The sequence below is a fragment of the Oncorhynchus gorbuscha genome, linkage group LG05 (genome assembly GCF_021184085.1).
Source record: "Oncorhynchus gorbuscha isolate QuinsamMale2020 ecotype Even-year linkage group LG05, OgorEven_v1.0, whole genome shotgun sequence".
Classification (NCBI taxonomy): Eukaryota; Metazoa; Chordata; class Actinopteri; order Salmoniformes; family Salmonidae; genus Oncorhynchus; species Oncorhynchus gorbuscha.
Window position 1 is genome coordinate 33,324,931 of NC_060177.1, and position 15,859 is coordinate 33,340,789.

Sequence of the window (15,859 nt, forward strand, 5' to 3'; positions counted from 1 at the left end):
GCTGATGTACGAAGGGCTATATAAATACATTTGATTTGATTTGATTTTGAAAACAAGTGAGAACCACCATGAATTAAGCACGATAAACACTTTTAATTTTCAACCCATCATCCCATAAACATTCTCAACAGAAATGATCCTACTTCAGTTGAACATTTCCGATTATAAGCACAATCCACACACAAACACAAAAATACAATCAATGAGACTGATCACTATCAATCATTATTTAAACCACAGACATGAGATGATAGCATGTGCCCCACGTTAATTCCAAATGAAATAGAATGATTAATAGAAGAAACTTGACATTGGTGATAATATTGATGATTGCACTTCCTGTTGGTTAAGGAACAAACATATTTCCCCTTGTAAGTAGAAGTGGTAGAGCATGGCGCTTGTAACGCCAGGGTAGTGGGTTCGATCCCCGGGACCACCCATACGTAGAATGTATGCACGCATGACTGTAAGTCGCTTTGGATAAAAGCGTCTGCTAAATGGCATATATTATTATATTATTAGTTTAAGTATATATAGTATATGGACCATTCTTCAATTGACCGCCACAGTTTCATGTATGTTTTTAATGAACACATAAGGGTTTGAAACTCCAAAAAGACACTGTGTTTATCATGCGAGACAAACACGATTATTAAGAGTGAGAAAGAGTAAAAAGCTAAGGACATGACCAAACCAGAGGGGTCAGTAGTACAGGCCATTCCAAGACCACTGTGAGTGACGGCAGTGGGAGAGTGGGAACGGTCAAACAAGGATAAGACATCGTGTGTCAGGGATTTGGAGGGGAATTTGAAAAAGGAGAGGAAAAATACATAATGAACTTGACACATACAGTAACCCCTCATTATGGACCATGTACTATGTGCATTATATACAGTAGAGCACAATGGTTGCATCCAGTGTAAATACCCCGTTTGGGTCAGTGGACTCTGTGTGTAAGATCTCACTATAACAGTCCACGGAAAACAATAACCTTTGCAGATTGACATACAGGAAGACAATGGGTTTACAGACATACATATTCAAGTAGCATTACAATAGCAATGCTTCCCCCAAAACAAACACATCGGTAATGTGTTTTGCAGATCAGGATGGCTTGGATTGAACATTATTGCAAAATTCATGATGTAAACTGTTAGTGCCCATTTGACAACCATACATAATGAGCTGAGCCAAACCATTGAATAAAAAAGTAAACTGGGATATAACTCAGTGTAATTTCACTCAGTAGTCCTGTTTAGATTTGGGTTCATCCATCATTTTGGCCCTTGAAATGTGCAAGTATGCCAAAACTGTGCAAGTATGCCAGAAGTAACCTGTCTGTCTCTTTTACATTTGATAATGTCTAATGGATATATAAACACTTTAAATGGCTCATCGTCAAGAGCCCGAGGGGATCAAATAAATAAACAATTCCATCGACCAGCAATAATAATAATAATAAATAAATAAAACAGAAAAATGGCATGACTTTTTCCCCATGGTCCATCTCTTCCTGTGCTCCTTCACATGGCATCAAAATGGAACCGGTGTGCTTCCTGTCTCTTCTCCCGGTCGTCCGCTTTCTGAAACCCACACAGGGCAATGGTCAGGGGTCACGAGTCAGACCAACACAGACAAGCAGAGTCTAACAGTCAGTGATGGAGGGAGAGAGAGAGAGAGAGAGAGAGGTGGGGCTGACACCATTATAGAATTGTAATGAAACCGGCAGACCTACTGAGTGGTCATGGCTACAATCTGAGACAGGCAATCATTATTGCAAGTGTTAACGGGATCTCACTTCCACGTACGATTACGTACCCTCTGCGGATTCATGAGGATCATTCACGTTTATTTTTGAGCTTTCCCTTGACAACAGCACATAAAAGGCACATATGATGAAAAGAAAGAAGGGGAAGCTTCAAAAAATGCAGCGGAGATGAAGCTGACAGATGTGTTCTGGAACTACTCGCCATACGACAGACAGTCCTGATGGAGGACACCGACATCTAAGCAGAGAGTCTGTCGGCCGTGTCTGTGTTGCTCAGGACTTAAGGGAGCAGACTGTCTTTAGGACTGAGTGTTCAGTTACTTCCACTTGTTCTTATGGCGTGTACACAGTACAATGAACATACTGTTATACACTCCTCAGGTCTCATTCAGTGAACTGGCTTGTAAATCCTGTCAATATTTCTATTTCACTGTGGTGTAGAACACAAAATAATTGAGTGTTCAGGGGATATAATTGTGTCGTTATTCCGTGCGCGATATCCTCAGTGTCACATTTATTGAAGGGTCTGAAACCTCCTGATTGAATGTGAAGTTCAGTAACACGATAACTTGACCTATTTGAGAGGTCTACTGTATGCGGTAACCTATCCATACTCTGTGCTAAGGCTATGGGGGCCTTGAACTAAGCATAAAAGAAGACCTTTGTCACAATGTATGCATTATGCAACGTGGAGGTATAATGCAGCCTTCACTGCTCTGAAAAACCCTGCATTCTGTTTAAACCCACACCAAAATACAAATGGCTCAAACAAACACTGATTGATTCCTCAGGCATGAAACCAAAGTTATCGGACAAGTAAAGAGAATCCAAAACACCTCTCAGATTTACAGCTAGGCAAAAACAGAGAAAGCAGTTTTATTCAAATATCGACAAGCTTTCTTATCTTTAACAGTGTTCTAACAACACTTCCTGAGCCAGTCTCGGCTGTTGCAGTGTGTCTCAAACCAGCCTCTGACGTCTATTTGATCATTGAGATTTGTGGAACAAATAGCAGGGGTCAGCATAAATATGAAAAGTCAATCACCCATCGCACCGTGACCTGGTCAACCCCACACCGCAATGCAAATGGAAAGGTTTATGGAGATTATTTCTCTCCAAAATGCTGTTTTCCCCTGCGTGAAAGGTTAGACTCTTATCTAAGAGAGCCCCTTCAATGATGGTGTGTTATTGTGCCGGGCAGAGTGAGTCAGATAGAACAGGAGCACTCAGCAGCAGCCGGGCTCAGATATGACTTCAAGGCAAGCACACTTACAATGCATATGGCACACCCGACTAGACAAAAAGATGACAATGGGTCACGACCCTCCCCCATTAAAAGCAAACAAAGGCAGGTACCCACGCTCAAAAAGACCCACCACAGCGGAGATGTCGGCCATCCCAATACAACGGGAAGAAAAACACACAGCCTCACAAGAACTGAGACGTCATACTGACACAAAAACAGGCTGCCGATTCAAAAGATGTGACTCATCAGCTGCAACAGTAATAACATGAAGCAGATAGAAAGGTAACTGCCAAAATAATGGAAACACTTGATTAAATGAGGGATGCAAAGTATATTAAAAGCAGGTGCTTCCACAAAAGGTGTGGCACATGAGTTAGTTAAGCAATGTATGAAACATGTATTAATCATGAAAATGATCATGTTTAAACATGCTGGGCAAGCCATTATTTTGGCTACCATGGCTATGCCCCCATAGGATGACAATGCCCCCATCCACAGGGCACAACGTGGTCAATGAATGGTTTGATGAGCATGAAGAAAATGTAAACCACATACCACGGCCGTCTCAGTCACCAGCTCTCAAACCAATTGAACACGACTAGGAGATCATTGAGCGGCGCCCGAGACGGCGTTTTCCACCACCCTCAACAAAACACCAAATCATGGAATTTCTCGTGGAAGAATGATGTCGCATCCCTCCAATAAAGTTCCAGAATCTCTGCCAAGGTGCATTGAAGCTGTTCTGGCCCAACACCTTACTAAGTCACGTTATGTTGGTGTTTCCTTTATTTTGTCAGTTACCTGTATCTATGAAAATGAAGGGGGCTCTGAACTGAAGTACAGATCATCTAAACAAATGAACAGCTAGCTATTACCTGAGCTCCCATTACCTTGGCCATCATGACCATTATCAGTCAATCAACCTCTAATCAACAACGGACAAGGAGCCATGCCTCTGCCTCGCTCGCTTTCTGCTAAAATATAATTGCTGGGCTCAGTTCCTCAGATATGGAGCCAAACATGTTATTTTAATGCAGAGTCAACTCCAATGAAGCTAGTGTTCCCGGAACAGTTCCCTGAGTGGAGAGCAATTATGGCTTCCTGCGTGCATTATAAAGCACCCACAGCAGATGGCTTTGAGAAGACGCCAACGTTGCTCGGCCTCGCTCGATGGAGAAACAGACCAGCCACGGCTGTACTGGGATGGGGATGAATCGCTCCGTGGTGTGTGCACGGTAGGCTGGACACACACCACACATGCATGTCGGCAACAGTTGCATGCAAACACATGCAAATGAGCACAAGTTTGCGAAATTCAAACAATACATGATTACCTTAAAACTCAATGAAAATTCACACACACACACACACACACACACACACACACACACACACACACACACACACACACACACACACACACACACACACACACACACACACACACACACACACACACACACACACACACACACACACACACACACACACACACACACACACACACACACACACACACCCTGGAGGACATATTTACAGGGATTACGAACAAAATATTGGATATGCTGAAGGGGCAAAACAAAAGCAATTACAGCCGAGCGTCCTCACTGGTTATGGCCCTCTAACAGCCGTGCTGGAGCTCTGTGGGAGGCTAGAGGACAGGGCCCATCTGCTGGTTCTGACCCATCTGTTCCTCTCGGAGTGAGCCCTGTTCCCACAGCGGGTCTCCTGCTCTCTGGATGAGCACCAGAGCTCCCCAGCAACCCCCTAGGGTCAGGAGAAGAGAAGACCCCCACCAGATACTATGGACTGGCAATGGTGGGGAGGATGAGAGAGGACACACACTGCTCTGACCAGAACATAACCGGCTTTGGCTCAGACTATTAAGAGGAGGGGGAGGAGGAGAGGATAGTGAGGAGGAAGGCAAGGAAGAAGAGGAAAAGACAAGACAGTACAGCTAATAATGAAGGGGAAGAGAGGAGGTTGATGGTGCTCATTACTATCGATTAAAACAGCAAGTGATGATAATGACAACGATAAACGGTGTAAGCGACGTATTTGTGTCATTCCGTCCTTACCTTCTCCTGCCAGTGGAGGATGCCAATGATGACCAGGATGAACACACACACTCCGCTCAGAGCGATGGCGGTCAGCAGGACTATGTTACTGGGGGTCAGATATAATTTTGCACTCCAACTAAAACAGGGAAAGGGTAGGAGAGAGAACGAGCGTATCAACTACTATGTGACGTGAAACTCGTTCAAAAAAGGCACATCTCTCATCTCTTCCAACCCTATCAGAACGTAATAGTCAACATGCTATCATTTGGCATATTTTGCTTTATCAGAGGTGTTATTTGACAATAAAGTTCCTGTAATCAAAAATATGAAAATACCCTGAAAGTATGACGTGTTAGGTCAAAACGAGTCGAGAAATGCTACATCCCTGTCAGAGATGAACCATTTCAATAAGATCAAAAACAAACAATGACAAGCGCATTTTACGGTCTTTCGATGCACATATTTTGTGACTATTGAAAAGAACGGAGAGTTCGTTTGAACGGTTTGACTAAAAACAAGAACAGGCCCAGATTGTGGAGATACAATATTATTCTACAATAAATGGCTGAAGAACAATGCACCTGCTCAAATATTAATCAAAAAAACCTTGTGAGAGAACTTCATTAAGACATTCTATCAGAACTAATAAACACATTAAATATTTGTGGTGAAAAGAAAAACTACAAATAGCAACGCAGGACACAAAAGTAGACACAATATGTTGCGTTAACCTGTGCCCAATAAACATTATGAGACTGAAAACACCTTTACACAGCTATACACTGAGCATTCACTATAATGTAGGAACAGTACATGATGTATGCATCTACCTAATGTGGGTGTGTTTTTCTGAGTAATAAGTTAGTGTAGTAGCTATATACAGTGCATTCGGAAAAACACTCATTTTGTTACCTTACAGCCTTATTCTAAAATTGAATAAATATATTTCTTTTCCCTCATCAATCTACAAACAATACCCCATAATGACAAAGCAAAAACGGTTTTTTTTTTTGCAAATGTTTGAAAAATAAAAAAGTGAAATATAACATTTACATAAGTATTCAGACCCTTTACACAGTACTTTGTAGAAGTACCTTTGGCAGCAATTACTGCCTCGAGTCTTCTTGGGTATGACATTACAAGCTTGGCACATCTGTATTTGGGGAGTTTGTCCCACTCTTCTCTGCAGATCTCAAGCTCGGTCAGGTTAGATGGGGAGTATTTCTGCACATCTTTTTTCCAGGTCTCTCCAGAGATGTTTGATCGGGTTCAAGTCCGGGCTCTTGCTGGGCCACCCAAGGACATTCCCGACTTGTCCCAAAGCCACTCCTGTGTTGTGGCTGTGTGCTTTGGGTCGTTGTCCTGTTGGAAGGTGAACCTTTGCCCCAGTCTGAGGTCCTGAGCACTCTGGAGCAGGTTCTCATCAAGGATCTCTCTGTACTTTGTTCCGTTCATCTTTCCCTCGATCCTGACTAGTCTCCCAGTCCCTGCCGCTGAAAAAAAATCTCCACAACATCGCCACCACCATGCTTCACCATAGGGATGGTGCCAGGTTTCCTCTTGGTTTCACCACACCAGAGCATCTTGCTTCTCATGGTCTGAGAGTCTTTAGGTGCCTTTTGGCAAACTACAAGCGGGCTGTCATGTGCCTTTTACTGAGGAGTGGCTTCCGTCTGGCCACTCTACCATAAAGGCCTGATTGGTGGAGTGCTGCATAGATGGGAGAACCTTCCAGAAGGACAACCATCTCCACAGAGGAACTCTGGAGCTCTGTCAAAGTGACCATCGGATTCTTGGCCACCTTCCTGACCAAGGCCCTTTCCAGATCATGTCCAATCAATTTAATTTACCACAGGTGGACTCCAGTCAAGTTGTAGAAACATCAAGGAAGATCAATGGAAACAGGATGCACCCGAGCTCAATTTCAAGTCTCATAGCAACGGGTCTGAATACTTATGTAAAAACATTTGCAAAAATGTCTAAAAACCTGTTTCCACTTTGTCATTATGGGGTATTGTGTGTAGATTGATGAGGGAAACAAATAATTTAATCCATTTTAGAATAAGTCAAGGGGTCTGAATACTTTCCGAAGGCACTGTATATGCAAGTGCAAGCTTTTGTCAGAGTGTGTGTGTTCCATGTGTTGATGAGAGAATGTGTTAGCTGGCCATACGGAGAGAGAGAGGGGAGGGGGGGGGGGGTTCTGCCATCTGCTGGCACTCCTGGGGGTAGAACTACATGTGAATGACACAGAAAACCAATGGATACATGGCCTGGGCATGTTTGTGGGAGTCCCAAGTACAGATGTATGAGTGTGTGTGTGTGTGTGTACCTGCGGGGCTCGTTGTGTGGGTATGGAATGACTATGAGCTGCGAGTTGGGGATGATGGCTGTCCACTCCTGCTTCCTCACATCCTGCAAGGCAGAAACAGAGAAACTATGTTATTAGTGCCTCGGGGAGGCAGACTGAAGGGGCAATAATGGAAAAAGTCTAGTTCAATGCAGGCAATATATCCCACACTTCTCGGTGCAGATTCAATGTAGGGCCTGAGTCATTTCCTATACTGCACAACAATTTGGTCTCCGGCTTCAGAGTTTAAGAAACTTCATTCTATGAAGATCAAGCTCAAAAGCTTTTCACCGCCAGCTTCTGTATTAATTACAAAAGGTAATTTTCCCCTCTTCAAGTTGCTACTGGATGGCAATCACTGGCAAACGTTAAATTCATCTTTCTCACAGAGTCCTCTAGGGAAGAGAGACTCATTTCCGACCACACATCTATCATTTGGCAACATTAAGGGATAAGGAAAACACACTTGCTCGCTCACGCACGCAGACGCACACGCAGTGTGTGCCGACGGTACTTTGTGTCCTCGTTTACCCAGAACCACCCTAATGAGAGCCCAGGGGTTTCAGCTACCTATACCCGAGCTATTTAAAAGCCATGCATTTAAAACACAGACAGGCTAATAAATTAAATAAATGAGGTCTGCTGAAGTATCCCCCTGGTGTGTCAGCCTACTTCCTACAGTCCCATTAGCTGGAGTATCGTTACAATGCTGAGGGTTGTGTGGGTTAGGAAGCCACGCATATGACTCCTTCCTGACACTGAGAAATGTCAACAGAAGTGAATGACACACCTACATCGCTCAGCGATGCATATACTATGTAAGGCAAAGACTCAAAGCGATTCAGAGCTGCAGATTCAGGGATTTTGATTTGCCAGTTGCTAGGGATTGTTTGCGTTTGAGGCGAAATAGGTTAAAGGAGAATAATGACGAACTGGAATGAGTCACCTCGAGTCAGTGCACTGTGAACAGTGTGCTAGTTCATTACAAGTTGCAGTTCTTAACCTCCTAAGCTAACCCTGACATGTTGCTCTTCAATGCAGCGTGGTTTATGCAGAACGGCGGTGAGAGACAGTGACAGGCTGCGCTTCCGGCGCTTTGGCTAAGAGAAGACGCCTGCGTTTTAGAGGAGGAAAGCGTTTCTGGGTTTTCAGAGAGCGTTTCAAAGGAGAGCGCTGGGTCTGAAGTTGGGAGTGAAGTGGGTTTTTTGGGAGGCGAGAGCAGAGCGGGAATCTTGATTAGTGAAGTAAACCTTGTGAGCGGAGGAAAGGATCCTCATGGGATTGAGACAAGTGTACAGGAGGAGAGTAGAAATAGAACACACTCCCTCCTCTCTTTCCCTTTCCCCAACCCTCCTCTCTTTCTCTCTCCCTCCCTCCCTAACTCCCTCACAGGCCTCCTGAATGTTTTTCCCCGTGAGGGAGGGTTGAAGACAGACAGATAGGAACTATCAGAGACAGTCAGACAGACACAGATGTTCATTAAATGTGTACATCGAGTGTACATTTTTAAGGAACACCTTCCTAATATTGTGTTCCCCCCCTGTTCCACAGGGATGCTGGCCCATGACTCCAATGCTCCCCACAGTTGTGTCAAGTTGGTTCGATGTCCTTTGGGTGGTGGACAATTCTTGATACACGCGTTGAGCGTGAAAAACCCAGCAGCATTGCAGTTCTTGACACAAACCGGTGCACCTGGTACCAACTACCATTTTCTCAAGGCTTAAAAATCCTTCTTTAACCTGTCTCCTCCCCTTCATCTACACTAATTGTAGTGGATTTAACAAGTGACATTAATAAGGGATCATAGATTTTACCTGGTCAGTCTGTTATGAAAAGAGCAGGTGTTCTTAATGTTTTGTGCACTCAGTGTATGTAGCACTGAACACACCATATCCATACACCCTCTGAAGGTAAAAATTGGTTAGCATAATACAAAGCATTATATTTTATTAACTGCTGTGTGGGGAAATGTGAACCTTTGTGGAAACATTTTCTTGCATTACTCAAAGGGTGCGAGTGATAACAGAGCACGTTGCTGTACTTCAGATGCCTTCCTCTGTACGAGCCTCGCTCCCAAGGTAGTGAGGTATGGGCAGAAATTTGCAATGCAAATCCGCTATGATGAAGACCTCTGTTCTTTTCTTTGACAGGCGAGGAACGGGAGCCAGCGTCTCAAATTCAAATAAGCCGCGCAGGGGAATCTATCGAGGAACCGACAAACGGCATTTCAAACGGCACGCGATACGAGAGACAGAAGGCTGTCGCTCCACACGAACCCACACCACACGCCAATGTTTGAGGTAGCACAAAAGTGGGGGAACGAAGAAGATAACAAATTATTTACTGCACAATAGATCATCTACTTATCATATTGCAACAAGAAGAAACATGTACAGCATTTACATCAACCTGCAGTATAGTTAGTGTCAGTATCAGTGGCTCTGGGTGTGTTCTCCACATGGGTGCAGTGACTAGAAAAAGTATTTCCATGGTGCATTAACTAAGACCTGCTGTAGCTCCTACTGCATCCTGTCCTGTATTTTGTCTGGCATCTCCCTCCTCTCCGCTCCCCTCCTCCCAGTGCTGCGGCGCACCATACAGTACCTTGTCCCCGAGGGGCCGGGGGATACCCACGTACAGGTGGTCCAGGAAGTTGGCGCTGCGCCCCAGACCCAGGACGGTGTAAGGCAGCTGCAGGGAGAGGTGGGCCGACTGGCTCAGCTGGCCCGCTGCATGGAGGGGAAAACAAAGGAGCCATTAGAGCCATTCAGACTCATAAACAAGCCTCATAAAAAAGACACAAATCAGACCGTCCTATTCCTACCGTCGCCCAGCCCAGAGGCTTCTAGCCCCCCCATCCCATCACTGGCCCCACGCACAGGCCCTGCCAAGCGCAGCCGACGTAAATCTCCCGCTTTACAGTAAACAAAGAGAGCACCACAGCAACAAATCAGGATAAATGTGGATGGATTGCATGGCTGGTCTGGACCCACACTCAGATGGAAGCCTGTTTTTACATTTACAATGTGCAGCAAGCAAACGCTTCAATGACTGATTATAGTAATATATACAGTCCACATTAAAAAAAACACACTGTGTTCTGCCTAGTTATTATGTACACACACAGCCTCAGTATAGAGCCTAAACGCCTGGGGTTGAATGCCTGTCTATCAGTGAAGCACAACTCCATCTTGAGAGAATCTATATACTACCGTCCACTAATCTCCATTGTAACAGTTTGAAACTAGGACCATTAGTCCAGCTCCTCTGAAATAAAAGTGTGAGAGAGAGAGAGATTTTGAGCCCTGTTCCTGCTTTTCCGTAATTGATTGCAGTGACGGAGCAGGTTACATCGTGCAGCTTCAGAGCAGTTGTTGTAAAAGCCCAATGTAATCGCTTCAATCATTACAGGTAGAAATATGGTACCGTCTACATTTCTGTTAATAAAGTGGCTTGTCCACTGTAGCGACACTGATTCGGAGGTCCACGTCACAGCGCGAGTTACGCCAGCAGGCTGACTGCGAATATGGACACCACACTGATCCCTCCCATCAGCGTTATGATACAATAGCAGGGTATTAACTCTGACACAATGCTATAGTCGTTCATTACAGCGAACAGTGCTGATTGTAGCGTGAGTGGAAGTAGGGAGAACATGCATTTAAAAAAAAAGTGTTGAACAAAGTGTTGACGGTGCTGAATAACAACATAAAAACATGAACTTACTCATAAAAACAGCAGCTCTTCTCTGTGTTCACGGAGATGGGCTGTATCACCGCCTGGTACGGCAACTGCTCCGCCCTCAACCGTAAGGCTCTCCAGAGGGTAGTGAGGTCTGCACAACGCATCACCGGGGGCAAACTACCTGCCCTCCAGGACACCTACACCACCCGATGTTACAGGAAGGCCATAAAGATCATCAAGGACACAACCACCCGAGCCACTGCCTGTTCACCCCGCTATCATCCAGAAGGCGAGGTCAGTACAGGTGCATCAAAGCTGGGACCGAGAGACTGAAAAACAGCTTCTATCTCAAGGCCATCAGACTGTTAAACAGCCACCACTAACATTGAGTGGCTGCTGCCAACACACTGACATTGACACTGACCCAACTCCAGCCACTTTAATAATGGGAATTGATGGGAAATGATGTAAATATATCACTAGCCACTTTAAACAATGCTACCTTATATAATGTTACTTACCCTACATTATTCATCTCATATGCATACGTATATACTGTACTCTATATCATCGACTGCATCCTTATGTAATACATGTATCACTAGCCACTTTAACTATGCCACTTTGTTTACTTTGTCTACATACTCATCTCATATGTATATACTGTACTCGATACCATCTACTGTATGCTGCCCTGTACCATCACTCATTCATATATCCTTATGTACATATTCTTTATCCCCTTACACTGTGTATAAGACAGTAGTTTTGGAATTGTTAGTTAGATTACTTGTTGGTTATTACTGCATTGTCGGAACTAGAAGCACAAGCATTTCGCTACACTCGCATTAACATCTGCTAACCATGTGTATGTGACAAATAAAATCTGATTTGATTTGAACCTTGCTGTACATTCAAGGCTTCTTTTTACACTCTATGGCTCGAGGAAACTGAGCTGTCTGATTGGCCAGCAGTAGGCCCAGAGGTGCACTTGATTTGCTATCTGGGCCTGACGGGCAGGCAGAGGCATGAAATGGTTCAAAATGGGAACATTTTGCCTTCCCGCCGTTAGGTAGGGCTGCTGAATCAAATGGCGCCAACAACGCAAAAAAAAACAACCCAAGAATGGAACGCAAATGAATGTTTGGTGATTGACAACGAATGCCTTGGAGATCGACCCGTTGGTGACCACTGGTGTAGATAAAGGTTCCAAGAGAGGTTAGAGACAGTTGAGACATGGATTGTACATGTGTGCCACTCAGAGGGTGAATGTGCAAGACAAAATATTAAGTGCCTTTGAACGAACGGGGTATGGTAGTAGGTGCCAGGTGCAACGCTTTGTGGGTTTCCCATGCTCAACAGTTTCCCGTGTGTAGCAAGAATGATCCCCCACCCAAAGGACATCCAGCCAATTTGACACAACTGTGTGAAGCATTGGAGTCAACGTGGGCCAGCATCCCTGTGGAACACTTTTGAAACCTTGTAAGGTCCATGCCCTGACTAACTGAAGCTGTTTTGAGGGGGAAAGGGGCTGCAATTCAATATTAGGAAGGTGTTCCTAATGTTTTGAACACTCAGCGTATATGTTATGTGTGCAATCAATTTAGTCCTCTCTGGACACTCACTAAAGACTGTGTTATGTATGTGTGGTGGGGAATGAGGCGCAGTTTCATTATGTTCTGACCTGGGGGCATCCAATACCCTACAGCGGGGAGAGACGGGTTAATGATACTATCATCTCAGAAAAACACCCTTCCTCTGTTCTGTAAAAAAAAAAAAAAAAATCACAGTTTAGAGGTGCTACCGTGCTGGAAAAAAGGACTAAGGAAAGCTAATGACTTCATCCATGTACATTAAGATGTTGTTTGAATTCTGGGTAACTGTCCTGGCTCTACTTTCTGGCTCTAGAGAGCTGAGGAAGGAGTTGCAGTTTCGGCTTTGTCCACTAATGAGAAGACTCACACTAGGAGACCATATGTATATTGCTTCATCAGAATTACTCTTTGGGATAAAGTGATATGGTTCTAAACGTGGCCAATGCATAAAGAGATGATAAACAATAATTTTGGAGGGGGGGGGATCTTTATCTATACTGTCAGGCACAGGACCAAAGGTTCAGACACACACACACTAGTCAGCAGAAAGACGTGTGCGCACTGACTTTTCCCCATCTGAACTGTTGTCTCAAAACACACACACACTGCAGCTTCTCCCTCCAACTGAATGGCAGAGCGAGCTCAGGAAGGTCATATCTGTTTAGTCAAGGTAATAAATGTTTGAAACTAAGAAACACACACGCACCTCTCTCCCTTCTCGACTTTCGAAATCCTCACTTTAAAACGACCTTCTTTCCTGTGTTTTCTTCCCCCTGTCTCACTAACGTAGTGGGTGAGCACACTAAACCATGTGACACAGACGGGGTGACACGCCACAAGATTCTTCCCTTGATGGGATTAGATAGTTAACTCAAAGCAGCCTTATAAAAAGGTTTTCAGTCAGAGATCCACGCTTGCAATACTGAGTTGAAATATCGAGCCAACACATTTTTGACTTGAATAACGTCGCTCGTAAACTCCAGAGCTGAAACGATTTGACACTTTGGCTTTGGTTAATAAAGGCAAGTACAAACGCATACGAGTGGCAGGCATGGCCTCTGCTGGAGAGTCTACACATCCTGGGTGATGCGGAACAACGTCATCATCTCACTGGCTTCTTCTCTGGCGATCTCTCATTGACCTATTACTGACCACCGTTCTCAAAAGTTGTCGTTGCACATCTCACACAACAAGAGCGTTGCAGATTTTGTGCAAATAAAAACATCAAACGGTCGACAATATCGGGGCGTCTGGGATGGGTCAAAGGCAGGAACAGTAGACTTCTGATTGTGTCTCTGACCCGCTCACACTGCACAAGCATTGGTGACGGCCCGGAGTAGACAATGACATTGGGATTTTGTCTCCGATATCAAAAACGTACCCTAACCCTAAAAATGAGGGCCAAAATCATCTAGTGCATGCCCAGCTTAAGTAACCACAATCTCTTAGGAAGTATGTGTAAGGTCTGGAGGAGAGGACGGTAGACGACAGACATTTTGAGGTTAACCAGCTACCCTAGCGACAGGCTGTTGTTAACTAAAAATGTGTCGTGTTGCGAATGTTGACAGTGGGGGGACGCTGGCTGGAGGATGTGTCACTCAGAGAGAGAGGAAGCTGGCTTAGGGACTGCCACTCTGCAGGTGCGGAGGTAGGCTGAAGAGAGAGGGGGGGGGGGGTGGTGCTGGCTGGAGGAAGGCTGGAGGTGGGATGGGGGTTCTGGCTAGCTGCTGCGGTCTACAGCCTGAAGTGGGAGTCTTATCTCCCTGCAGCGCGGCCGTGGAGCACGCAGACAGACCATGGCCAGGCGCTCCAGCCTGCAGCACATGACTGACAGGCTCCAATCCCCCTCTCAGACCACAAAACGGATTCAGAGCAGCCAGCCAGCCAAACAGCTCCCGAAGAGCAGGTTTACTCAAGGAACCTTACGCTTCCACAGCTTATCACATTCACTCATTCCCAGGCTCTCTCCAATCTGGGTGTGAGGAGTGTCAAGCATGTTGAAAAGTACCACACACACACACACACACACACACACACACACACACACACACACACACACACACACACACACACACACACACACACACACACACACACACACACACACACACACACACACACACACACACACACGAGCCTCCGAGTTTTGTCTGTGTGGCAAACAGAGCAGAACATCCCTACATCATCACACCCAACAAGTCAGGAATCCTCAGCTCCAAAAGTTAATTCAGAAACATGTGGGAGTACAATACACACAACGCACACACAGTTAGCCAAAGAGACAACCCCCCACCCAGCATTAAAAGCCTCAGAACATAAAAGTTGCAGTGCTTGCTCTCCTGCCCCACAGAGTTAAGTTATCTAGTGGAGAGGAAGAGGTGAGGAACTTAGCTAGCTTCACAACAAACGGGAAGGAAAAGCTACTCTCCAGTCTCCTCCCCAACCACTCACTTCCAATGCTGCTCTGGTAAGTCAGGGAACAAGGGAGGAATCTCACAAGTTCAAACATACAGTTGAAGTCGGAAGATTCCAAACACCTTTTTGTTTCATTAGACCAGAGGACATTTCTCCAAAAAGTACGATCTTTGTCCCCATGTGCAGTTGCAAACCGTGGCTTTTGTATGGCAGTTTTGGAGCAGTGGCTTCTTCCTTGCTGTGCGGCCATTCAGGTTATGTCGATATAGGACTCGTTTTACTGTGGATATAGATACTTTTGTACCCGTTTCCTCCAGCATCTTCACAAGGTACTTTGCTTTTGTTCTGGGATTGATTTGCTTTGGGATTGATTTGTTCTGGGATTTGATTTTTGCACTAAAGTAGGTTCATCTCTAGGAGACCGAAAGCGCCTCCTTCCTGGACGGTATGATTGCTGCGTGATCCCATGGTGTTAACTTTATTTTTTTTCTGAGGTCTTGACACAACCCCAAATCCGTAAACACGGGCACCCTCAAAGATATCATCCTGACCACCTTGCCCTCCAAATACAACTCTGCTGTTTTCAACCAAGATCTCAGCGATCACTGCCTCATTGCTTACATCCGTAATGGGTCTGCGGTCAAACGACCACCCCTCATCACTATCAAAAGCTCCCTAAAACACTTCAGCGAGCAGGCCTTTCTAATCGAACTGGACTGGGTATCCTGGAAGGATATTGAC

General features: G+C 45.0%; 1 protein-coding gene across 2 annotated transcripts in view; it reads right to left on the reverse strand.

The window, feature by feature from the left end:
• Window positions 1–73: 73 nt before the first annotated feature.
• The window catches only part of LOC124035859 (T-cell immunomodulatory protein-like), a 114,358-nt gene continuing 98,572 nt past the window's right edge, over window positions 74–15,859 (reverse strand). For both annotated transcript variants that reach the window (XM_046349656.1, XM_046349657.1), the window contains 4 exons: window positions 10,029–10,153; window positions 7,407–7,489; window positions 5,093–5,210; window positions 74–1,583 (listed from right to left, as the gene is read on the reverse strand). In XM_046349656.1, coding sequence (XP_046205612.1) covers window positions 1,524–1,583; window positions 5,093–5,210; window positions 7,407–7,489; window positions 10,029–10,153 — 386 coding nt within the window. In that variant the 3' untranslated portion in view covers window positions 74–1,523. The remainder of the gene's footprint in view (window positions 1,584–5,092; window positions 5,211–7,406; window positions 7,490–10,028; window positions 10,154–15,859) is intronic.